Below are 24,586 nucleotides of genomic sequence, written 5' to 3'. Positions count from 1 at the left end.
TGCTCCATAGGAAGCCTGCTTCTCCCTCTCCCACTCCCCCTACTTGTGTTCCCTCTCTCACTGTGACTCTCTCTGTCAAATGAATAAATAAAATCTTTAAAAAATAAAATTAAATAAAAATAAAAATACTCTCTTGGGGCGCCTGGGTGGCTCACTTGGTTAAGCATCTGCCCTCGGCTCATGTCATGATCCCAGGGTCCTGGGATCGAGTCCCGTGTCAGGCTCCCTGCTCAGCAGGGAGTCTGCTTCTCCCTCTTTGCTCAGTCTCTCTCTCTCTCTCAAATAAATAAAATCTTTAAAAAAATAAAAATATTTTCTTATCTTTAAGGATCATAGTCAGTCTGCTGAGTTTTCCCCACTTCACATCAAATCGGGGTCTTCTCAAAACACAAAGACTTCTATTTCCCTTAATGATATCATTAATGAAATTGCCACTGATTTACATTCATATTTTGTTTTAATAGGATTTCTAATAATGCTCAAGATTTCTTTCCTGAGGTCTACTCTGTACCTTCTCATCAGAAAGAAGAGACAGCTCAGAATTTCACTCAGAGAAAATGTGGAGTTTGTGGGCTGGTGTTTTCCATTGGCTGCCCATCTGACCTCTTGAAGGCAGTGATGCTCACCTCCCCACCTTGGCCCATTCTGTCTCCGAAGTCTGGACAGCCCTTCCAGCTACCTCTCCTCATGCAGGCTAGTTAGGGGCCCCTATTCTATGCACCCCAAGCACATGGGGTGCATGTCTATTGTGAAAATAAAAACTGAAAATTTTTAAAATTCTGAGCAAAGCCAGTTGAGTAATAAGAGCAAAATTTAATTTAGCTTATTTTGTAAGACTAACTTGACCTGGGCTCTTTCTTGCTTATACCTCTGACAAACATCAACTGTTTCCCAAGGTCCATATATGGTAACCACTGACAAATTTCCTAACACTTAAGAAAAGTCTATTATACGGGGCGGATCAAGATGGCGGAGGAGTAGGAGACCTGAATTTTGTCTCCTCTCAGGAATTCAGCTGGATAGGGATCAAACCATTCTGAACACCTACAAACTCAACAGGAGATCAAAGAAAAGAAGAGCACCAACTCTCTCATCAGAAAAGCGACCATTTTCTGGAAGGTAGGACGTGCGGAGAAGTGAATCCGAGGCGATATTCGGGAGGATAGATGGCAGGGGAGAGGCCTCCGTCGGCTGCTTCTGGCGAGTGATAGAACCACGGAGCACAAAATCGGAACTTTTAAAAGTCTGTTCTACTGAGGGACGTCACTCTGGTGGCTAAGCGAGGGGTGGATCCCTCCGGGACAGGGTGGTCTCAGGACCCTCGGTGTCACAGAAAGACCGGGGGTGCCTGAGTGTGGCAGAGCTCCCAGGTAACGGAGCAGGGAAGCCGGCTGCAGAGGCGGAGCCCAGGCGCGGGCTCTCAGCTCGGGGTTGCCATAAACCGTGATCCACGGCACAGTTGGGCCCCTGTTCCTCCAGCAGGGACCCAACGAGCGGCAGATCTGGGGAGACTCACCTTCCTCCCCCGGGAGGAGCAGCGTGAGAGTGCACCGCAGGGATCTGCTGGGTTTGGAGACTCCACCCGGGGTTGGGTGCCAGAGATAGAAACCCGCGGTCACAGGCCAGGTGAGCACAGAGTGCGGCCGGAGACCGGGGACACGGGAGTGACTGATGACTTTTCTCTGGGGGCTCACTGAGGAGCGGGGCCCTGAGTTCTCGGCTCCTCCGGGGCAGAGATTGGAGGCCACCATTTTCACTCTCCACCTCCAAAGCTGTACGGAAAGCTTGCAGGGAACAAAAGCTCCGGAGAGCAAACCCGAGCAGATTACTTAGCCGGGAGGGGGCAAGGGCGGGGCAATTCCACCTCCGGCAAAGACATTTGGAAACCACGGCAACAGGACCCTCGCCCAGAAGATCAGCGAGAACAGCCAGCCAAGACCAAGTTTACCGATCAATGAGAACGGCAGAACTCCAGCGCTAGGGGAATACTGCACATAGAATTCATGGCTTTTTTACCATGATTCTTTAGTCTTTCAAAGTAAATTTTTTTTAACTGTCTTTTCTCTTTGTCTCAGAGACAAAGAGAAAATCCTGAAAGCAGCTCAGGAGAAGAGATATGTAACCTTACAATGGTAGAAACATTAGATTGGCAACAGACCTATCCACAGAGACCTGGCAGGCCAGAAAGGACTGGCATGATATATTCAGAGCACGAAATGAGAAAAATATGCAGCCAAGAATACTATATCCAGCTAGGCTGTCATTGAAAATAGAAGGAGAGATAAAAGGCATCCAGGAGATACAAAAACTAAAGGAATTTGCAAACACGAAAGCAGCCCTACAAGAAATCTTGAAAGGGGTCCTCTAAGCAAAGAGAGAGCCTAAAAGCAACATAGACCAGAAAGGAACACAGACAATATACGGTAACAGTCACCTTACAGGCAATACAATGGCACTAAATTCCTATCTTTCAATAGTTACCCTGAATGTAAATGGGCTAAATGCCCCAATCAAAAGACACAGGCTATCAGATTGGATTAAAAAACAAGACCCATCGATATGCTGTCTGCAAAAGACTCATTTTAGACCCAAAGACACCCCCAGATTGAAAGTGAGGGGGTGGAAAACCATTTACCATGCTAATGGACACCAAAAGAAGCTGGGGTGGCAATCGTTTTATCAGATAAATTAGATTTTAAACCAAAGACTGTAATAAGAGATGAGGAAGGACATTATATCCTACTTAAAGGGTCTATCCAACAAGAAGATCTAACAATTGTAAATATCTATGCCCCTAACATGGGAAAAGCCAATTAGATAAGGCAATTAATTAACAAAAGCAAAGAAACACATTGACAGCAACACAATAATAGTGGGGGACTTTAACACCCCCCTCACTGAAATGGACAGATCATCTAAGCAAAAGATCAACAAGGAAATAAAGACTTTAAATGACACACTGGACCAAATGGACTTCACAGACATATTCAGAACATTCCATCCCAAAGCAACGGAATACACATTCTTCTCTAGCCCCCATGGAACATTCTCCAGAATAGATCACATCCGAGGTCACAAATCAGGTCTCAACTGGTACCAAAAGATTGGGATCATTCCCTGCCTATTTTCAGACCACGATGCTTTGAAACTAGAACTCAATCACAAGAGGAAAGTCGGAAAGAACTCAAATACATGGAGGCTAAAGAGCATCCTACTGAAGAATGAATGGGTCAACCAGGAAATTAAAGAAGAATTAAAAAAATTCATGGAAACCAATGAAAATGAAAACACAACTATTCAAAATCTTTGGGATGCAGCAAAGGCAGTCCTAAGAGGAAAGTATATAGCAATACAAGCCTTTCTCAAGAAACAAGAAAGGTCTCAAGTACACAACCTAACCCTACACCTAAAGGAGCTGGAGAAAGAACAGCAAATAAAGCCTAAACCCAGCAGGAGAAGAGAAATAATAAAGATCAGAGCAGAAATCAATGAAATAGAAACTGAAAGAACAGTAGAACAGATCAACGAAACTAGGAGCTCGTTCTTTGAAAGAGTTAACAAGATTGATAAACCCCTGGCCAGACTTATCAAAAAGAAAAGAGAAATGACCCAAATCAACAAAATCATGAATGAAAGAGGAGAGATCACAACCAACACCAAAGAAATGCAAACAATTATAAGAACATATTATGAGCAACTCTATGCCAGCAAATTCGATAACCTGGAAGAAATGGGTGCATTCCTAGAGATGTATCAACTACCAAAACTGAACCAGGAAGAAATAGAAAACCTGAACAGACCTATAACCACTAAGGAAATTGAAGCAGTCATCAAAAATCTCCCAACAAACAAAAGCCCAGGGCCAGATGGCTTCCCAGGGGAATTCTACCAAACATCTAAAGAAGAATTAATACCTATTCTTCTGAAACTGTTCCAAAAAATAGAAATGGAAGGAAAACTTCCTAACTCATTTTAGGAGGCCAGCATTACCTTGATCCCAAAACCAGACAACGACCCCATCAAAAAGGAGAATTATAGACCAATATCTCTGATGCACATGGATGCAAAAATTCTTCACCAAAATACTAGCCAATAGGATCCAACAGTACATTAAAAGGATTATTCACCACGACCAAGTGGGATTTATCCCAGGGCTGCAAGGTTGGTTCAACATCCGCAAATCAATCAATGTGATACAATACATTAACAAAAGAAAGAACAAGAATCATATGATCCTCTCAATAGATGCAGAAAAAGCATTTGGCAAAGTACAGCATCCTTTCTTGATCAAAACTCTTCAGAGTATAGGCATAGAGGGTACATACCTCAATATCATAAAAGCCATCTATGAAAAACCTGCAGCAAATATCATTCTCAATGGGGAAAAACTGAGAGCTTTCCCCCTAAGGTCAGGAACGCGGCAGGGATGTCCACTATCACCACTGCTATTCAACACAGTATTAGAAGTCCTAGCCACAGCAATCAGACAACAAAAAGAAATAAAAAGCATCCAAATCAGCAAAGAAGAAGTCAAACTCTCACTCTTTGCAGATGATATGATACTTTATGTGGAAAAACCCAAAGACTCCACCCCAAAACTGCTAGAACTCATACAAGAATTCAGTAAAGTGGCAGGATATAAAATCAATGCACAGAAGTCAGTGGCATTCCTATTCACCAACAACAAGACAGAAGAAAGGAAATGAAGGAGTCGATCCCATTTACAATTGCACCCAAAACCATAAGATACCTAGGTATAAATCTAACCAAAGAGGCAAAGGATCAGTACTCAGAAAACTATAAAATACTCATGAAAGAAATTGAGGAAGACACAAAAAAATGGAAAAACATTCCATGCTCATGGATTGGAAGAACAAATATTGTGAAGATGTCAATGCTACCTAGAGCAATCTACACATTCAATGCAATCCCCATCAAAAGACCATCCACTTTTTCCAAAGAAATGGAACAAATAATCCTAAAATTTGTATGGAACCAGAAAAGACTCCACATAGCCAGAGGAATGTTGAAAAAGAAAAGCAAAGCTGGCGGCATCACAATTCCAGACTTCCAGCTCTATTACAAAGCTGTCATCATCAAGACAGCATGGTACTGGCACAAAAACAGACACATAGATCAATGGAACAGAATAGAGAGCCCAGAAATGGACCCCCAACTCTATGGTCAACTAATCTTGGACAAAGCAGGAAAGAATGTCCAATGGAAAAAAGACAGTCTCTTCAACAAATGGTGTTGGGAAAATTGGATAGCCACATGCAGAAGAATGAAACTGGACCATTTCCTTACACCACACACAAAAATAGACTCCAAATGGTTGAAAGACCTCAATGTGAGACAGGAGTCCATCAAAATCCTAAAGGAGAACACAGGCAGCAACCTCTTCGACCTCAGCCGAAGCAACTTCTTCCTAGAAACCTCGCCAAAGACAAGGGAAGCAAGGGCAAAAATGAACTATTGGGACTTCATCAAGATAAAAAGCTTTTGCAAAGCAAAGGAAACAGTCAACAAAACCAAAAGACAACCAACAGAATGGGAGAAGATATTTGCAAATGACATATCAGATAAAGGGCTAGTATCCAAAATCTATAAAGAACTCATCAAACTCAACACCCAAAGAACAAAGAGTCCAATCAAGAAATGGGCAGAAGACATGAACAGACCTTTTTCCAAAGAAGACATCCAAATGGTCAACAGACACATGAAAAAGTGCTCAATATCACTCGGCATCAGGGAAATCCAAATCAAAACCTCAATGAGATACCACCTCACACCAGTCAGAATGGCTAAAATTAACAAGTCAGGAAATGACAGATGTTGGCGGGGATGCGGAGAAAGGGGAACCCTCCTACACTGTTGGTGGGAATGCAAGCTGGTGCAGCCACTCTGGAAAACAGTATGGAGGTTCCTCAAAAAGTTGAAAATAGAGCTACCCTATGATCCAGCAATTGCACTACTGGGTATTTACCCCAAAGATACAAAAGTAGGGATCCGAAAGGGTACGTGCACCCCGATGTTTATAGCAGCAATGTCCACAATAGCCAAACTGTGGAAAGAGCCAAGATGTCCATTGACAGATGAATGGATAAAGAAGAAGTGGTATATATACACAATAGAATATTATGCAGCCATCAAAAGGAATGAGATCTTGCCATTTGCAATGACATGGATGGAACTGGAGGGTATTATGTTGAGTGAAATAAGTCAAAAAGAGAAAGACATGTATCATATGATCTCACTGATATGAGGAAATCTTAATCGCAGGAAACAAACTGAGGGTTGCTGGTGTGGGGGTGGGGTGGGAGGGATAGGGTGACTGGGTGATAGACACTGGGGAGGGTATGTGCTCTGGTAAGCGCTGTGAATTGTGCAAGACTGTTGAATCTCAGATCTGTACCTCTGAAACAAATAATGCAATATATGTTAAGGAAAAAAGAAGAAGAAGAAGAAGGTAGCAGGAGGGGAAGAATGAAGCGGGGGAATTCGGAGGGGTAGACAAACCATGAGAGATGATGGACTCTGAAAACAAACTGAGGGTTCTAGAGGGGAGGGGGTTGGGAGGATGGGTTAGCCTGGTGATGGGTATTAAAGAGGGCATGTTCTGCATGGAGCACTGGGTGTTATCCACAAACAATGAATCATGGAACACTACATCAAAACCTAATGATGTAATGTATGGGGATTAACATAACAATAAAAATTTTTTTTAAAAAAGTCTATTATATTATAGAATTATATTATATTTTATTAATATTATAACCATTCACAGTGAAAAATAAACAGTCACTGCTGTCTCACTATATAAGATGCTTTAATATGAGACTCATTCCAAGTTTTGGTTCGAGTGCTCCCAGTCTGCAAACTTTCTGGTGTGTGTGCCATAAACTTTTACTAATTACCAGTTCAGGGATGCATTGGTCTTATGTCTGTTATTTCTGAACTTTTGACACTAACACCCACACACGTGCAGTTCATGAATGAGTCTCCCCCTCGCTCCCCAAAGCTCTGCAGCTCTCCAGAGCCAAACACTGAGCCTTGCACAGCACGAGCCCGTAGGCAACGATTGCTGAGTTGAAACCACTACACACCCACCTGCCCATTCACCTTCAGACACACAACTATGCACTTTGCACAGCTCACCGCAGCCTGGAGAACACCTGTAACGCACTGGAATGACCTTCAAGGCTCTTTCCTGCACCGACTTTTCCAGGCTTATACAAGCAGCGTGTTCCTTCTCACGGCCAAATAAAGAACAAATGTGCAGTTCCTCACACACCAATTGGCTAACCTGCTCTCCTTTGAGCCTTTACCACTTGTGTGTGTCTGACACAACCCTGAGTCCATTTCCAAACACAGTCTTGTCCTGACTCTCCAGTTTTCCTTCAACACTCCATAATTTATTGATATTCCAGCTTCTTATGCCACCCAACAAACTCCATCCTGTATAATAAGCATTTCAGCAGTGATTTATTCTATATTAGAGGATTAGCTAATGCTAACTGAACATTATTTTTCTTGACAGATACAACATTGCTTTATCTTCTAGATCCTTGTACACAGAAGTGTTCAATGAACACTGGTTGGACCAGAGTATGTTGTTGACTTTTTATCAACCTCATCTCCTTAGAACAAACTTCGCCTTCTCTACTTCTTGGCCTCCTGCCAGTGCCGCACCCACTCCTGCCTATTGCTCCACCCGCCTTCCAAGCGACTCTCCCACACCCACACTCCTTACAGCCACAGGGCCAGGGAAGCTGTTGACTTTGGTCCCAATTGCAGGAGTCAGATTCTGCTGGGAAACTCTGCATCTGTGCCCTGTTCTGCAAGCTGCAGGGAACTGACCTGGCTCCCTAAGAACTGACCTGGCTCCCTAAGCGCTCCCCGTCGTCCCCCATCCAAGGACTCCTGCACCTGCCTCCTTTTTGGTCTCTAACACAAGGGTTCCCACTGTGTTCCCACTGCTGTGCTTTGGAAACACACGGGAACCTTTTAAATGCTGATACTGGGCCCCTTCCAACCCAGAAATTCTGATTTAGTAATCCAGGATGCAGCCTGGATGTCGGGATTTTTCAACATCCAGGGATGATTCCAATATTTGAAATCCCAGGGCGTTCGTCCAGCCGAATGTCCAGCCTCTAAAGCTGGCAGCCTGGGAAAGGAAGGAGGAAGGAAGGAAGGAAGGAAGGGAGGGAGGGAGGGAGGGAGGGAGGGAGGGAGGGGGAGAGGGAGGGAGGGAGAGGGAGAGGGAGGGAGGGAGAGTGGGGGAGGGAGAGAGAGAGAAGCTGGTCTACGTGAGGCCCCAAGGCGGGTCCCCAAGGCGGCTCCACCCACTGCGCGGGCGGAGCCGTCCCACCTTGGACTCGGCTAGGAGACAAACTCCTGAACCTCCCCCAGCCGCGAGTCAGCGACGCGGTGCCCGTGGCAGACCCTTGCTGCTCGGCCGATTGCTAAGGCTGCGTGTCTCGGGTGAGTTCCCGAAGTCCGGACCCGGGGCCGGGCGAGACCTCCGTGAGGAGGTGGCGCTGGCCCGCTCCGAGGCCCCCGTGGCTGGGCGCCCTGCTGGCGGTAAAGCTGTGGCGGGGTGGCATGGGGGGGGGGGTGCGAGAGAGGGAGCGCGGGTGAGCCCCGGCCCAGCGTCTGGGGGTGAGCCGGCGAGAGCGCCACGCTGCTCTCTGCTTCCGGGGCGCGTCTACCACTCCCTCCCCACCGCCCCCAATTCATCGCGTACCTCTTACCAGGGCAATTTGCTGTGTCCTGGCCTGGGAAGCAGAAGACACCGGTCTATATTGCACCAAGTTAGTTCAGCACTTTTTTTTTTTTTTTTTTTTTTTTAAGTAAACTCTATGCCCAACGTGGGGCTTGAACTCAGGACTCTGAGATCGAGTTGCTGATCTCCCGACTGAGCCAGCCAGGTGCCCCAAGTTAGTTCAGCTTTTGAACTAAGTAGTCAGGCTGTGGGATGGAAGCATCAAAGAAGTGTGTAACCCGATTAAATTTAAAATACTCTGTAACTTACTAAGAATTTACTTTTGTTTGTAAGTATACTTACTATCACATCTTTCGTTGCTATGGGCAGGGATCATAATTCATATGCTAGCAGGAACACCAATCATAGCTCTAGCTAATGCAGTCATTTTGCTGTTGTTATGGGCCTGGCATTGTTCTAGGAAGGCCTCCACATTATGGGCATTAGGAGTGGAGGTGGAGATGATGTGTAACCTGGCAGGTGTTGAAATCCAGCCCGACTCCTCTTGCCCCATCCCCACCCCCACCCTATACACCCTGGAGGGAGCTGTGTGCAGGGCAATGGAAACGGTCCCCCCCCCGAATTTGCTCAGAAATTCCATAAGGGATCATAGGGTTGGTATTACACACCTTAATACTTTACCTGTATTAAGTCTTTTAATTTCCACAGCTCCCCCATTGGTGCATCCTGCGGAATCCCCTTATTTAGAAGAGGAAACTGAGGCACAAGAGATAAAATACTTTTAACCAAGGCTGCAGAAAAGTCAGTGGCAGATCCAGAATTCCAACCCAAACTTTAATCTCTACACCGCACTACCTGTGCAGATGCCCGACAGACACCCTAAACCCCAAATGAGGGAGATCTCAGGATGCCAAGCTCTTAAGAACCTAGTAAGCATCAGCCGAGACAGCAATAAGCGGTAAGACCTTGCTCTAGGTCTTACATCATGCCAACACTGAGACAGTGGAGTGCTGAAGTCTAGGGCCTCTGGCATCAAGAACCTTCCCCCAGGTCAGTGGTTAGACTTTTCGCCACCCACATGGTGTTGGAGCCCACAGAGGAAAGAAATAGACCTCTGTCCCTCTGGCATGAACTCTCATAGTGGTGTGCCTGAAAGGGGGCATGGATGAGCTGGTGTGGGTCTTCTTGTGGAAGAGTGTTGGCCATACCCAGGTTATGCCTGGGGAGGGTGCCCAGGGTGCCCCATTAATGTGGGAAGCCTGACCCTCATCCTTGCAGGTCTGAAGACGCATACTCCACGACTGAGCTTAAAATGAGAGTCTGAAAATCACCGTTTGCCTTTCAGGGCACCTTCCTTCCAAATTCTCTAGAGCCTGAGAGGCTCTTTTATAAAAGGGGAGGGCTTTTATTCATTCATCAAATCATCCAGCTCAATCATCCAAAGCTACTATGTAAAAATAAATCCGAGCAAAGATGGCAGAGAGTTTGAGGGCCATTTCATCCAAAGCATGGTGAAACCCAGGGCTCCACCACAAGAACTCCCTTTGACCAATACATCCATGCCCCCTACCACCCGCATTCTAATTCTCTGGACAGACAGCATTAGACACACAGGCCAAAATTACCTCAAGCTTCAAACTCTTCCATCCCTCTGTTGGTCAAGCTGCTCCCAGATCCCTCTACCTCTAACCATTCATCATTTGGCTACTGGCTCAAATGTCACCTTCCAGTGAATCTCTCTTGTTGCTTCTTCCCCAGCACCCAATCTAAAACAGATCTCCCCTCTACTCTCTATAGCACCCTGTAGTTTTCTTTGTAGTACGACGGCTTGTCATGATGTATTTATTTGCTCAATGTTTCTTTCTTCAACAAGACCCTTGGCTCATGAGGGCAGAAATCACGGAGTCCTCAGCCCCAATGCCCAGCATCAGACCTGCACGGCATCAGGCCTCAGTAAATATAATAAATGACCTCAGCTGACCCTGCACTAACTAGCACCGGGACCTTGGGTAAGCTACATGCATACTCTTTCTGATCTTAAGTCCCATCTGTCCAATGAGCCAAGAAACAACAATTTAGGTCACAACAATTTCCTAAGGGCCTTGCCATGCTCCCAGCCCTGCTGTTGATGAATCTATCCACCCATCATCATGAACAGTGACTAGTCTATCCTCAGCCAAACTGCAAAGTAAGTGAACCTGCTGGTTCTTTAATGAAGGACATCTGCCCTCAGCTGTGCCTCTCAATTGGACACCCCATTCAGGGAAGCCTCCCACCCCCAGCACAGGATGCCCCTGCTAAATATGTCTTCTCATCCTGTAGAAAATAAGACCTTCCCTTCTTTCCCAGCTGCTTTTTAGTAGAGCCTCTTAGAAACCCATTCTCACTAAAGTGATAACAGGATATAAGTTATACCCTTGTATGAGTTTGTCAAGGGGAGGACTTTTTTTTTTTTTTAAGATTTTATTTATTTGACAGAGAGAGACACAGCGAGAGAGGGAACATGAGCAGGGGGAGTGGGAGAGGGAGAAGCAGGCTCCCCGTGGAGCAGGGAGCCCGATGCGGGGCTCGATCCCAGGACCCTGGGATCACGACCTGAGCCAAAGGCAGACGCTTAACGACTGAGCCACCCAGGCGCCCCAAAGGGAGGCCTTTTATTCATACAGCAAACATATTGGGTGATTTCTCCATGAGCAGTACTCCGTATCTGAGAAACATGCTAACATCCATAAAGCACTTACTGGGGGTTAGCATTGCAGTCCTGCACGCAACATTCATTCTCATTTCATCTGTAAAACCACCCTGTGCTACAGGACCAGTAGATATGTGGAGAGCGAGGCCCCGAGAGGCTAGTAGCCTGACCCAGATTTCACAGGTAGGCATGGGCAGGGCAGGACAGCTATCCACTCTGTCTCTCACCTATATTCTATAGTGCCAAGGCTGTGGTCTTGCACTTGTGGTCAGTGGTGTGGGATGGAGGTCTCAGAGTCTGGGGAAGGGGGGGTATCCCATGCTTACAGCAAATCTGTTGGAAAAGGTTTAGAACATCAATTACTCCTTTTCAAGTATGTTCTACAAATAGGATTTTACATTTTTTTTCCTTGAACCTCAAATATTTTTAAGCTTTTTACTTGGGTATAGTTGACACGCAGTGTTACATTAGTTTCAGGTGTACAATATAGAGATTTAACAAGTCTATACGTTATGCCGCATGCGCAAGTGTAGCTATAATCTGTCACCATACTACACTATTACAGTACAATTGACTATACTCCCCATGCTGAGCCTTTTATTCCCATGACTTACTCATTCTATAACTGGAAACCTGTATCTTCCACTCCCCCTCACCCATTTCCCCCGTCCTCCTACCCCCTCTCCCTCTGGCAACCACCAGTTTGTTTCCTGTATTTATAGGTGTGATTCTACTTTTTTTTGCTTGTTTATTCTTTTTTTTTTAGACTCCATGTATGAGTGAAATCGTATGGTATTTGTCTTTCTCAGTTTGACTCATTTTACTTAGCATTATGTTCTCTAGGTCCATCCATGTTGTTGCATGATCTCATCCTTTTTTAAGGCTGCATAATATTCCTCTGTGTGTGTGGTGTGTGTGTGTGTCCCCTACATCATCCTTATCTATTGAACGTTAGATTTTAAATAATGACACAAAATTAGAGAATGACTGTGCAAATTAAAAAACACAAACCCCGGGGCCCCTGGGTGACTCTGTTGGTTAAGCGTCCAACACTTGGTTTCAGCTCAGATCATGATCTCAGGGTCATGAGATCGAGCCCTGCATAGGGAGGGAGTGTGCTTCTCTTTCTACACCTCTCCTTCTGCCCCTCCCCACTGCTCGTGTCGCTCTCTCTCTCTCAAATAAATAAGTCTAAAAAAATAACAACAACAACAAAACCCCACAAACCCAAAAGGAGACAAAAGTAAAACCAGAGAGGTAGCAGTTACCACATAAACATTACAATATAGTTATGACTTTGAACATAAAAGCAGTCAACGGGACTTGGGATTATTATGAAGAAAGCTTAACTGTGAGAAATAATTAAGTTCTCCTTCGGGTTAAATGTTGGTGTGGTTACAGTTCCTGGTTAGGGAAACTTTCTGTCCTGTACAACACTCAAATGCGGGCTCAGCTTGGGGCTGTGAATGAAGCTGGCCAAGACACAGGCCCTGTGTCTGCCTTAGTTCAGAGTCTGCTACCAAGAGAGCAGCTTAAATAACATGGCCCCCTTTCTGCTGCTATCTCAGAAAACGTGAGCTCCACGTCGTCCACATGCTCACAGGGAATGGTCACGGAGCTCTTGATGTGGGTCTCTCTTCCTTTATAGGTCTCAGCCACAACATGGCTTCCAACCTGAAGTCAGCCAAGAAATTGATGGTTGTCTTAGGAAAATCAATGATTGCTTTTCTGGAGACGATGATTTTCGTCATCATCCCCAGACCACGGAAGAACGTTGCTGGTGAAATCGTGCTCATCACTGGCTCTGGGAGCGGACTGGGAAGGCTCTTGGCCCTCAAATTTGCCCACCTTGGATCCGTGCTGGTTCTCTGGGATATCAACGAGGAGGGGAACGAGGACACATGCAGGATGGTGCGGGAAGCTGGGGCCCCAAGAGTTTATGCCTACACTTGTGACTGCAGCCAAAAGGAAAACGTATACAGAGTGGCCGAGCAGGTAGATCTTGCGTCTCGCTGTTCCCTGTGGGTAGTGAGCACTATACGCAGATACGCACACGTGCCTCCATTTCTCTGTCTCTTTGCCTTGCTCAGTGCGATTTGCCTGTCTCCAACATTACTTTAATTTAAAAAATATTGGGGAGTGGGAATTCGGATTTTTGAGTTGTCACCGTATACAATACACCACACAAAGCACCCCATCTATATTACATCCTAATCCTATAAAGTGAGGTCCATGACTATCTCTATGTCACAGATAAGGAAACCAGGGCTTAAGGAGGTAAGTAGCTCCCCTAAGAAATGGCTACTAAGTAGCAAAGATCCAGCTCAGCCTTGAGTCTGTTGACTCCGTGGCACATACCAGGCGGTACAGGCCGGCGCTGGCCCCTGTTACCATATAGGAGGTAGAAGGTGGCCCCCTTCGTGGAGGAGAAAGGAGACATAGAGATATTGAATAATCTGCTCAGGGGTCCCAGAACCAGCATAGGACGAAGCCAGAGCTTGAACCCGTCACCGGCCTGAGCTGAAATCCAGCTATTTCCACCATACCACAGGGCCTTTCACTTGAATGTATATTTCTCTTAAGTAATCATAAGAAAATCAGAATATTTCATTCATCCTAAAGATGCTTAGCCGCAGTTGCTCCTTTGGTGATGATACAGCTGCACGTTCAAAGAAGGATTTCAGGAAATCAAAACCCCACTAAGCAGCTGTAAGAGGTTTTTTTTGTTCATCGAGGTGCGTACTTGCTTGCTGCCTCTTTTCCCTCATAAGACTTTTCTCTATCCCCCCATCGGCACATCACTCTCGTGAGCCATCTTTTTGGTGGCCCCCAGAATTCCCCAATTTAGTGAGAAGGAAGGAACCAGACTGGCCTGCGAAGAGCAGCCCAACCCCATCGGAAAGTTCTCGCACAGCTTCTCGGCCCCTACCCCGAATCCCTTGCCGCTTCCCGCTTCACTTCCTAGTGGTAAGCTTGGCAGGTCATCGGCAGGGGAGTGTGTAGCTTCTGTTGAAATTTGTCTTTAAATTCTATACATCTGTGACTACCATCTCCAGTCCCAGGAGGCCCAGTACAGTCTGGAGACCCCAACCTGACAAGCTGGCGCCTCCCTCAAAGTGCAAGTGTGTCTCTCTCCTACGGCTGACCTCGCAGATGAATCTCTGTGCACTTAGAGCCCTGATCACCTGGCCTGTTCCCTCATGCTTGACGGCAAACAACTTCTCTAGCCACTCTTAAGCAATAATTGGTTCTCATTCAAATGCTGAAGACCATCCAATATTGAGCAAGCTAATACGAGGCCCTCTATAAATAATTGCCTCAGGTAGGCCTAGTTGTTTCTAGCCTTGACTGCTGTTCAGCTTGAATTTGACTAAATATTTTTCACCACTCTCCAAATAAAGCTCAAAGTCAGATTTGTTTCCAGTGCTTTTATCTGAAAATGCTACCGTAAAAGGTGAGGTTTCCTTGGTCTCTGTTTCATCCTAGATTTTCCCTAGGCTGCCAATCTAGTTGGCTCATAAATCCCTACCACGTCACCCTCGTTGCTGGGGCTCAGGCCTTCCAGGGCAGCGGATGAGGTGGTGGCTTCCACCTGGCTTCAGTAATACATCCTGCTCTGTGCCAGACGGTGCCATCAGCTAGAGATACACATGCACACGCATGCACACACACAGCTAGAGATGTAAAGGGTACTGCCGTGAGCTTCTTGTTCGGCCCAGGATAGCGGCAACCAGGGGTTCTCTCTGATCTGGGGACAGGGTCCCTGCTTGGGATACAAATTACAGTAATGAAATTCAAAGCACAGAAAGGAACGAAGGGACATCACCATCTCCTGTCTCCAATCCTGGCAAATCCTGCACTCACTTCTGCCCTAAGGGCTAAGATTACAAGCTGAAGATTTACTATAAGTGAAAGGCTCCAAGGTCCCACCCAGAAATTTTATTTCTTAAATACAAGTTATGGAGTACCTACTGTGGCTAGCATTACAGAAGCAAATGGGGCTTACTCCGATCCTCCCTTCACATATCTTAACACCTAGAAGCCTGTTGTAGGGAGAAGGAAACCAGCTCATTGGTACAAGCAGGACAGACAGGTTCTGAGCTGTGCCGTGTGCATAAAACCCGTTTAGGAATTTTGTGCTTCCTCCGTATCTTCCTACTCCCCACCCCATCTCGGTGTGTGCTGGGTCTTCATTTATATGGCATGGCTGTAATGCCTTATGTCCTGTCACAATGATTGAAATAAATCTACTACTTATACAGATACTGAAACAAAATGACTAGAATAGCTCTAACTGCTCTACCTGTTAAGGAAAGTAGCCCTGCCATGTTGGAACCATCCTAAGAAGGGGGGAAGAAATGAGAAGAAAAGCATCAGACATGGATCTCTGACGCACTGTAAATTCAGCAAAGGAAATAAAGCATACTCTGTTTGCAGAGTGCATAAACTCCGTCTGAGTTAACTAGGATAAGGAAGCATGTAAAACTATGGGAAATTCAAACTTAGATCATGTAAAGAATTACTCCATGGGTGGTGTTGCTCTTGTTATTCAACGCAGGTTAAAAAAGAAGTTGGCGATGTCTCCATCCTAATCAACAATGCCGGAATTGTGACAGGCAAAAGTTTCCTCGACTGCCCAGATGAGCTGATGGAAAAGGCTTTCGATGTGAATTTCAAAGCACATTTATGGGTAATTATTTTTTCTTCTCATGATAAATCGAAAGTTATTCTGAATTTAGAAGTACCTTCCTCTTGTTGTCTTACAATTTTTTTTCTTCTCTAACCAAAGCACAGACTTCTCAATTTTAGATTTGTCCCAGTCTACCCAGATGTCCCCACGCCCCCCCCACCCTGATCCAACTTAACCTGCACCTGCCTGAGCCTCTGCTAAGGAATCCTGCCAAGACACAATTGTCCCATGGTTTTACTGTCATTTATTGATTGCCAACCTATGTTGGGTGCTATCCAAGGCACCTCCTATATCATCCTTGAAACAGCTCGGTGAAATAAGGGATCAGAAGAGTTAAAAGATTTGCTCAAGGCTACACAGAAATGATAGCACGTAGACATGACCAGGGAGATCTTACAATTTGCCTAAGCTGGAACTCTTTTGAAAGTGGAAAAGGTAAATAATAATAATAATAATAAAGAAAGTGAAAGAGGGCATTATCAATAAACAAGCATTAATCAGGTCTAGTCTGGGCAAACGAAGACATATAGTCATCTCACTCAGTATCTAAGCAGGCAAAAGGGAGTTTCTACCAGTAGCCTGGGTGACTTTAAAGGGCACAGGACAGGTGCCTCGGACATGAAGGGGCACAGCCCCTGACCTCCAACATGATATGCCCCTTGCAGAAGTTGGGTTTTCCTAGCTTTTGCTGAAACCAGTCTTGCCCACGCCTACCCACCCATGCGCATGCCCTCGCTTGCCTCTCCCTGCTGTCCTGGGCAGCCCTTGGCTGGGAGGGAGTATTTGCTGGAGAATTCTGAGCTCCCCTCCATCCTCCTTATACCTCCCTACCTGGACTCCCTGCCCAACTCTCATTTGGCAGCCTTCACATGTTATTTGGACTTTGTCGGTTTCTGTCCCCTAGTTTCACCAAAAGTGTCCTGGCACTGGTGGCATTGTTGGTGTTCTGTATTATTTCCAGAAGAAAGATGGAAAGATTCAGAACTAAGTGACCACCATGTTCCTTTGGGAGCTACTGCAAGTGATTTATGTTGTCTTGTCCCAAATATCCCTCTCCTTCATTAGAAGGAAGTTAGATTCTTTGGCCAGAATGAAGATAAAACCATCATCTCATTAATAGTCTCCACTTCTGCTGCGTTCTTTTTCCTCCTCGGTCTCCTCTTTCTCTTCTTTCTCTCTTCCTGTAGTTGTCCCCAGAATGCTGGTGTATCCCTGGCCCCCATCATTCTCACTCTGGACGCTCTTTCTGGGCAAGTCCACGTACGTTCTTTGAGCCCCTGCATGGAGTAGACGCTTAACTGCCAATGGGTCGAAGGCTCCTGGTGACTGTACTCCCAAGGGATGCGTCCCCAGGGAGAAGTAAAGAGACTCACCGCAGACCATCGGAACTCAGGGAGCTTTTTATTATGCTGCTCTGTTGGCTCATTTTGATTTTCCACCTCTCTCTAAGTGTTAGTTTCTCTTGGAAAGTCATCGTGATGCACACAAAGGTTGTTTGACTTTTATAAGAGATCCCTTTTCTCATATTTATTCATATGATTCAAATTTGAAAATAAACATGAAATAGAAATTCACATAAATATGCAAGTATTCCTGTTTGAGGAGTTATTTCTGCGTTGTAGAGCCTATCTTCTATCAAAGCTCATCTCTCTCTCCTTTACCTTCTTTTTCCAGGTCCCACATCAAAGGTGCAGGTGCTCTATAGTACTGAGGACACAGCACACATCCTTTCTTTCTAACATATCCTCTCTACTGACATGGAATCCAAATTAGAAACCACTATTCAAAGAAGTAGAGATGAATTTCAAAACAAAGTGATATTTTTAAACTGAAGCCTATAATGGTATGTCCTATGAACAATGTTCAGAAAAATTTGAAATCCAAATATGATCCAAGGGGCGGAAAAGACAACATAAATCTAAATAATCATATCTCCGAGTACTCTTACTGGTTTGTAGATTGTGCCTACCACAGTTAAGATTCTCCGATACTGCTTGAATTAATGTATGAATATTGCTTTTCAAAGTCACATATGAACAAAATATAATTCTAAATAAATTATTTTTAATAATATTGGAACTGCCATCACGAAAATACTGATTTACCAGGTTGAACAAACTAAGAGGCTTACTTGCCAGATGTTCACATTTTTATACCCCAGTGCCTTCAAATATTTTTATGAGCTTAAAAGATTCTTTTCATCGCAACAGTCATATAAACATCTGAAAAAAGTATAAAATGTTAACAGTTCTTCCTTGCTCTTCTTAGACTTATAAATCCTTTCTACCTGCTATGATCGCTAATGAGCATGGACATTTGGTTTGCATTTCAAGTTTAGCTGGATTAATTGGAGTAAATAAACTGGCAGGTAAGAGAAATGTAATATTTAGCAGTTGCAAAAAGTTTTATAACTTTATCTTACTTAGCTCTGAACAATTAGCATTGATTTGATGTACCAGTGATAAAGGGTTATAAATTAAGAGACATATTCAATAAGGTAAGTGGTTGAGAACATGGTACAGCAAAACTGCCTATTAGATTTGCTTACATGCAGTTGAACTTTGCACTTTGGAATCATTAGGTCAGTGCAATCCCCTGGACTTTCAAAAAAAGAGAAAGAGAGGGTGTCTGGGTGGCTCAGCCAGTTAAGCAATCTGCCTTCAGCTTAAGTTGTGATCCCACGGTCCTGGGATCAAGTCCTGCATTAGACTCCCTGCTCAGCGGGGAGTCTGCTTCTCCCTCTGCCTCTCCCCCCTGGCTTGTGTGAGCTTACTCTCTCTCTCTCTCTCTCTCTCTGTCAGATAGATAGATGATTGATAGATGGATGGATGGATAGATAGATAGATAGATGATAGATAGATAAAATTTTTAAAAGAGGAAGAGAGAGAACTTACTGATAAATTCTTTTTATGCAAGTGATTAGAGTAGTCACCGTCTGGGGGACCCCTGGCACTGTTATCAGGATGGTAAGGAGGAGCACTCTGCCTTCTGAAATTTCCATTAAGTGGTCTCCTTCGGCTGGGGGTTTGGAGAAAGTTTCTCCAGCCCCAAAAATTTAAAATTAACCTCTCTGCTTTTCCACTGGTCAAAGACTCGCAGCTCAAGATGCACAGCAGTGGTCTTAGCATGGTTCATCTCAGTTATGGGAACAGGGTTTTCAGAACCACCAGTCACCCCAAATTTTACCTGTCTATATACACATCTCCCGGTACACGGGACTCCCCTTTCTCCATCCTTCTTAGAATTCACTGGTTTTATTGTGACCTCACGGGTCTCTGAACTCCTACAGGTCTATTTGCAGGTCCTATGAATCCTTTTCCTGGCACAATATCTCTATCTTAAGATACAAGACTCTCCCATGCCCATGTTCACCTTAGAAACACGTGTAAGACTTTTGTAATTCTCACCCTGTGGATCTTGGCACCCCTGCATCAGAATCAGCAGGCATGCTATTTAGAATGCAGATTGCCTGAGTCCTGGGCTGTTTCTGCTCATCTGAATTTCAGAGATGCAGGGGCTCAGTGAACTGCATTAATGCCCCATGACTCAGGTGCTCCTAGAAGCTGCTCAGGACTCCCGTCTCCTCTTCCCTTCCTCTACTGTCTAACCCACCACAATCTAGGGACCTGACTCTTGCCGATGGTAGTGTCTGCTTCTGACCATGTGAGGAAAAGGAGAGTCAGAGTCCACCGACATGCAATTTCTTCTCCAAATATTTCCATTCTTCGAGTTCAAGATTCAGGTGTTTATTTGAAGTGAGTGTGATTGTAGGCTGAAAGCTCAAAACTGACATGGATGCCATTTTCCATGCCCCCTGCATTTTCAAGATGTGTAAGAGGTAGAGGTTGACGTTTGCCAGTCTGTTTTTCTCTAGCAAAGGGAAGAAAGAGTCAGAGTTAGAAGAAAATTTGATCTGAGTATCACAACCCATGGTGATCTCGCTTGCCTGGACTCCTACATCCCTTATTATTTTATTTCTTCTTTTGTGTGTCTCCCTGTCCCAATGGTCTTGAAACTCTTTGGGACACACATGTCACTGCCCCGTGGAACAGCTCCCACAGTGTCTGACCACTTGTTGGGGTGGAAGTAAAGCCTTGCAGTGTGACCTGCAGGAGGCTCCCTGAAGCCCTGCGTCTCCCAAAGGGCACTTGGTCCTTGTCAACCGACCTTTAGGTGATGGTGCTCCTCCCCACTCATTCCTCTCTTCCTCCAGCGGGTGCAGACCATGATCATACAAAATAAGAACTCTGAAATCATTGTCCCATTCTCTGTGTGTGTTCGTGTTATGAGGAAACCTTGACATAATGCCATTTAAAAACTCTAGAATATACATTACCGTTGTTTGCCTTTTTCAGATTACTGTGCAAGTAAATTTGCAGCCTTCGGATTTGCTGAATCTATATTTATAGAAACAATGGCCCAGAAACTAAAGGGGATAAAAACCACTATTGTGTGCCCATTTTTTATGAAAACTGGAATGTTTGAAGGTTGTTCTACTGTGTAAGTATGTCCTTTGATTTCAAAGAAACTGCATTTTTTAAAATGATGAAAAATTATTTTATTTTGTTCTATCCATTAATGTTGCTTAAAAAGGTATTCCTTAGGATTCAGCCTGATTTATAAGTGATTTCAGAATTGTTTCTTTCTTCAAACGTGTTTGTGTTTAAGATATTGAGTTTAAGGGGGGTGGTTTATCAAGGCTGGGTCCAACTCCTACCGCACCATAGCCAGGTCTGCTAGCCATCTCCCCAGCATTCCTGGCCATAGTCTGTCTGTCCCACCAAACTCCTTGACTGACTCCACGGCAGGACTGAAAATTACTGGAGTGGGGGGACACCAATGCCCAACTCTGCATCTCACAGGGATGAAAGGAAGTTGTTCAATATGGTTTCACATAGATGCATATACTGTATCACTAGTGGCGCCTGGGTGGCTCAGTCGTTAAGCGTCTGCCTTCGGCTCAGGTCATGATCTCAGGGTCCTGGGATCGAGCCCCACATCGGGCTCCCTGCTCCGCAGGAAGCCTGCTTCTCCCTCTCCCACTCGCCTTGCTTGTGTTCCCTCTCTTGCTGTGTCTCTCTCTGTCTAATAAATAAATAAAATCTTTAAAAAAAAAAAAAGAATCATCATTTGCCATTTCAAAATAAAGTTGTTACTAGCACGTTGATAATAAAGGAGTAAAGATAGAAATAAATCAAATCTGGAAGGGAAAGAAGCAAATAAGTGATTATTATAGTCTTTTTAATCCCTAATTTATCAGATTTTTTTTAGTAATTTATTAACTTGGTTTTTTCGTTTTGTTTTTTTTTGTTTGTTTGTTTTTTAACTCCATAGCCATCCTTTTCTGTTACCAGTTCTGGAACCAGAGTATGTAGCTGACAAGATAGTAGATGCCATCCTGGAAGAGAAAATATACTTAAATTTGCCAAGGATTTTGTCCTTCTTGATGTTTTTAAAAAGGTAACAGTATCTATTACTATTACTTCTGTAATGAGCCAATCAACAACTTATTTTCCTACCGGGAGGAGCCACTCTAAAAATACCTGTTAAATGAATTCACTTTGATCCCTTCCTTGTGCCTGTTTGCTGACACGACCTCAAATTTGCCTAGGTGCAGTGCTTCCCGTGAGTCTAGAAGATGGAACTGGATCCTGCCAGCCCTATCTTAGTATTGCATTATTGTTAGAGAGAAGTGGACTTACTGAATGATCTGTGGATGGACTGAAGTCATTTTTTTTTTTTTAAGACAGATGGTCTTTCTTGTGGGCATCATAGAATAATCATGTTGGAACAGATATTGTCTCCATGCTTCCTCGAGTACAGATCCCCAGAGTCAAGGGCAGACAGTAAGCCAAACATTTCAGGAAGTTGTAGTATGGGTAAAACTGGCAAGAGAGGATAAATTTGAAGTATAAGAGGGTTAAAAGAGTTGGGGGCAGGGGACTGAAAAGCGCCCGAGAGCATCTTTGCTTACCCTCTCTGCTCCCCATTGGATTTTAGTGCTGAGATCCATCAGCGGCAGTCTGCGACTAGGGGACCCAGTTCTAGGAAGGGTGATGCCAAATTGCTGAGCGGCTGCAAATTTCCCACTATCTCAATTCGTTTTCTGGACTGTAACAGGTCATCAAGTCGTACGACATCCCCGCCCACCGGGGTTTCTGCTTTGCAAGGAAGCACATTCCATTACTGAACCACTTCTCTCCGTGGCGTTGAAATCTGTCTCGTTTTAACGTTCACTGGCTCTAACTTTACCCTCTAGCACTATGACTGATTCCATTCCTCTTGACAACAGTTCCTTAGTTATTTTAACATAGATATTATGGCTGGCAGCCACTGTCCTTCTTGCATGAGGAAATGCCTTTTTCTCTTCAGTTAATTGTATCTACTTTGTGCTATGCAACGAAATCATTCCTATATAAGACAGTATGGGTGTTCTCAGGACAGTGGCTATCTGCTGCCTAATTGATAGAAGTACGTGGTATAGTAATGCCAACTGTAAAGACATAGGACTTAATTTTTCTAATGTTTTTGAATAATCATAGAGGTTATATATACTTTTATAAGATATTAGTTCTGGACCCCAAGAGATCTACATAGTTCCTGATAAGCATTTGGAAACATGAGGAAGTTCAGTAAAGGGGATGACATCACACATTCCCTCAAATATTCAGTAGTAGGCATTAGAGAGCGCTTAATGTGTGCCATGAAGGATCTGGGGTTATGGCAAAGAAGGAGAGAGACAAGAGTCCCTGCCCTCATGGAAATTTTCTTCTTGAGCGTGGTGTCAGGGAACAGACAAAAAAGTTAAGTAAAAGAAAAGTCATGCTGGGTAGTCATAAGTGCTAGGAAGAAACATAAAGCAAAAAAGAGAAATCCCAGAGTGGGAGGCAGGAGGTAATTCAGGTTGAGCCCCAGTGTTCAGTGTGTTGCTCAGGGGAGGGATCATGGAAAAGGTAACATGTGACATCTCGGGGTGCCCGCAGATGGACAGTGAGCTCAGTGTCCTTTCCTTTACCCAATGCTGAGGACGAGTCTTAGGTTTACTGTGCCTTGCCTTGCTCTGCAATGTGAATGTCAGATGGACGGGGTCTGTGCTCTGTTGGGAAGGGTGAGTGGGGATGGAGAAGATGAGCAGTCCTACCTGGGTCTTGCCAAAGGTCTGGGGGCCTTTCTAATCCCCATAGGAGTCTCAGAAAGAGAGATTGATACTTCATTTGATACCAGAAGAAATGGGCTTGAGGGCTAAATAATGGACCTGAGATGGCATGTTAAGTGACAAAGCTAGGATTCAAGCCAGGCTTATTCAACTCGACAAGACTTCACTGCTTCCTGTCAATCATTACATAGTTTGGAAACTGAGATGGGAAGTGAGTTGAATAAACGTAAATAAAGCCAGAAGAGATATAGAAACCCTGGGCCAGTGTCCTCCCACATAGCGAACAAGCCTCGAGTGATCCTAAAGCATGCACACTAATGTGTGCATATGCCAATGACTTCCATCTACAACAACTCAGTGATGCTGCATTTTGGCTAAGTTGGTAAAGGTGCTTCCATGATAATAACCAAGAAAACCTCTCTTATGTTCTCTTTAGTATCTTGCCTGTCAAGGTGTCAGTTCTTCTGGTTGACTATCTGGGCGCCCTGAATGTAATGGATGGCTTTGTTGACAAGAACAAGAAAAACTAAAGACCAACTCAATGGCTGATACCATCTGATACCCAGCATTCCATAATCCTGATTTCAATGAAGAAAAGCATTTTTGTCCAACAATGTATCTGGAAACTACAAGTACCATTCTTTTTCTGCTCCCTGGACTACTATTTTCAACCAATGCCTTTGAAAATAATGTTCCTACCTGCTTTTTGGTTGGGTTTTTTTTTTTTTAATTAAAAAAAATTGCCCGTTTTTGTCATGTCTGCTTGCAACCGATGTGTAAGAAAAAGAATCCGGGGGGGGGGGCGGAGCAGGATGGCGGAGGGGTAGGAGACCTGGATTTCGTCTGTTCTCAGGAATTCAGCTAGATAGGGATCAAACCATTCTGAACACCTACAAACTCAAAAGGAGATCGAAGTAAAGAATAGCAACAATTCTCTGAACAGAAAAGCGACCACTTTCTGGAAGGTAGGATGTGCGGAGAAGTGAATCTGAGGTGATATTCGGGAGATAGACTGCGGGAGGGAGGGGGCCTCCATAGGAGAGCAGCAGAGCACAAAATTGGAACTTTTAGAAGTTGGCTCCGCTGAGGGACGTCGCTCCAGTGGCTAAGCAGGGAGTGAAACTCTCGTGGGACAGTATGGTCTCAGGACCCTCGGGGTCACAGAAAGACCAGGGGTGCCTGAGTGCGGCAGAGCTCCCAGGTATCGGAGCGGGGAAGCCAGCTGCAGAGACGGAGCCGAGGCATGGGCTCTCAGCTCGGGGTTGCCATAAACCATGATCCGCGGCACAGTTGGGCCACTGCTCCTCCAGCAGGGACCCAACA

The 24,586-nt window shown here is 44.7% G+C and overlaps 1 protein-coding gene across 1 annotated transcript; it reads left to right on the top strand.

The window, feature by feature from the left end:
* The first annotated feature begins 8,307 nt into the window (after positions 1-8,307).
* On the top strand, positions 8,308-23,972 carry SDR16C5 (short chain dehydrogenase/reductase family 16C member 5). The gene is made up of 7 exons (XM_035011184.1): positions 8,308-8,484; positions 13,066-13,412; positions 15,976-16,107; positions 18,376-18,475; positions 20,463-20,607; positions 21,442-21,567; positions 23,700-23,972. The coding sequence occupies exons 2-7, from the start codon at positions 13,080-13,082 to the stop codon at positions 23,791-23,793; spliced, it is 930 nt and encodes a 309-aa protein (XP_034867075.1). The 5' UTR covers positions 8,308-8,484; positions 13,066-13,079; the 3' UTR covers positions 23,794-23,972.
* The last annotated feature ends 614 nt before the right edge of the window (positions 23,973-24,586 follow it).

The sequence above is a fragment of the Mirounga leonina genome, unplaced genomic scaffold (genome assembly GCF_011800145.1).
Source record: "Mirounga leonina isolate KUSES-001 unplaced genomic scaffold, KU_Mleo_1.0 Mir_165, whole genome shotgun sequence".
Taxonomy (NCBI): Eukaryota; Metazoa; Chordata; class Mammalia; order Carnivora; family Phocidae; genus Mirounga; species Mirounga leonina.
Note: the sequence above shows the minus strand (reverse complement) of the source record. Positions and strands in the feature narration are given on the sequence as shown.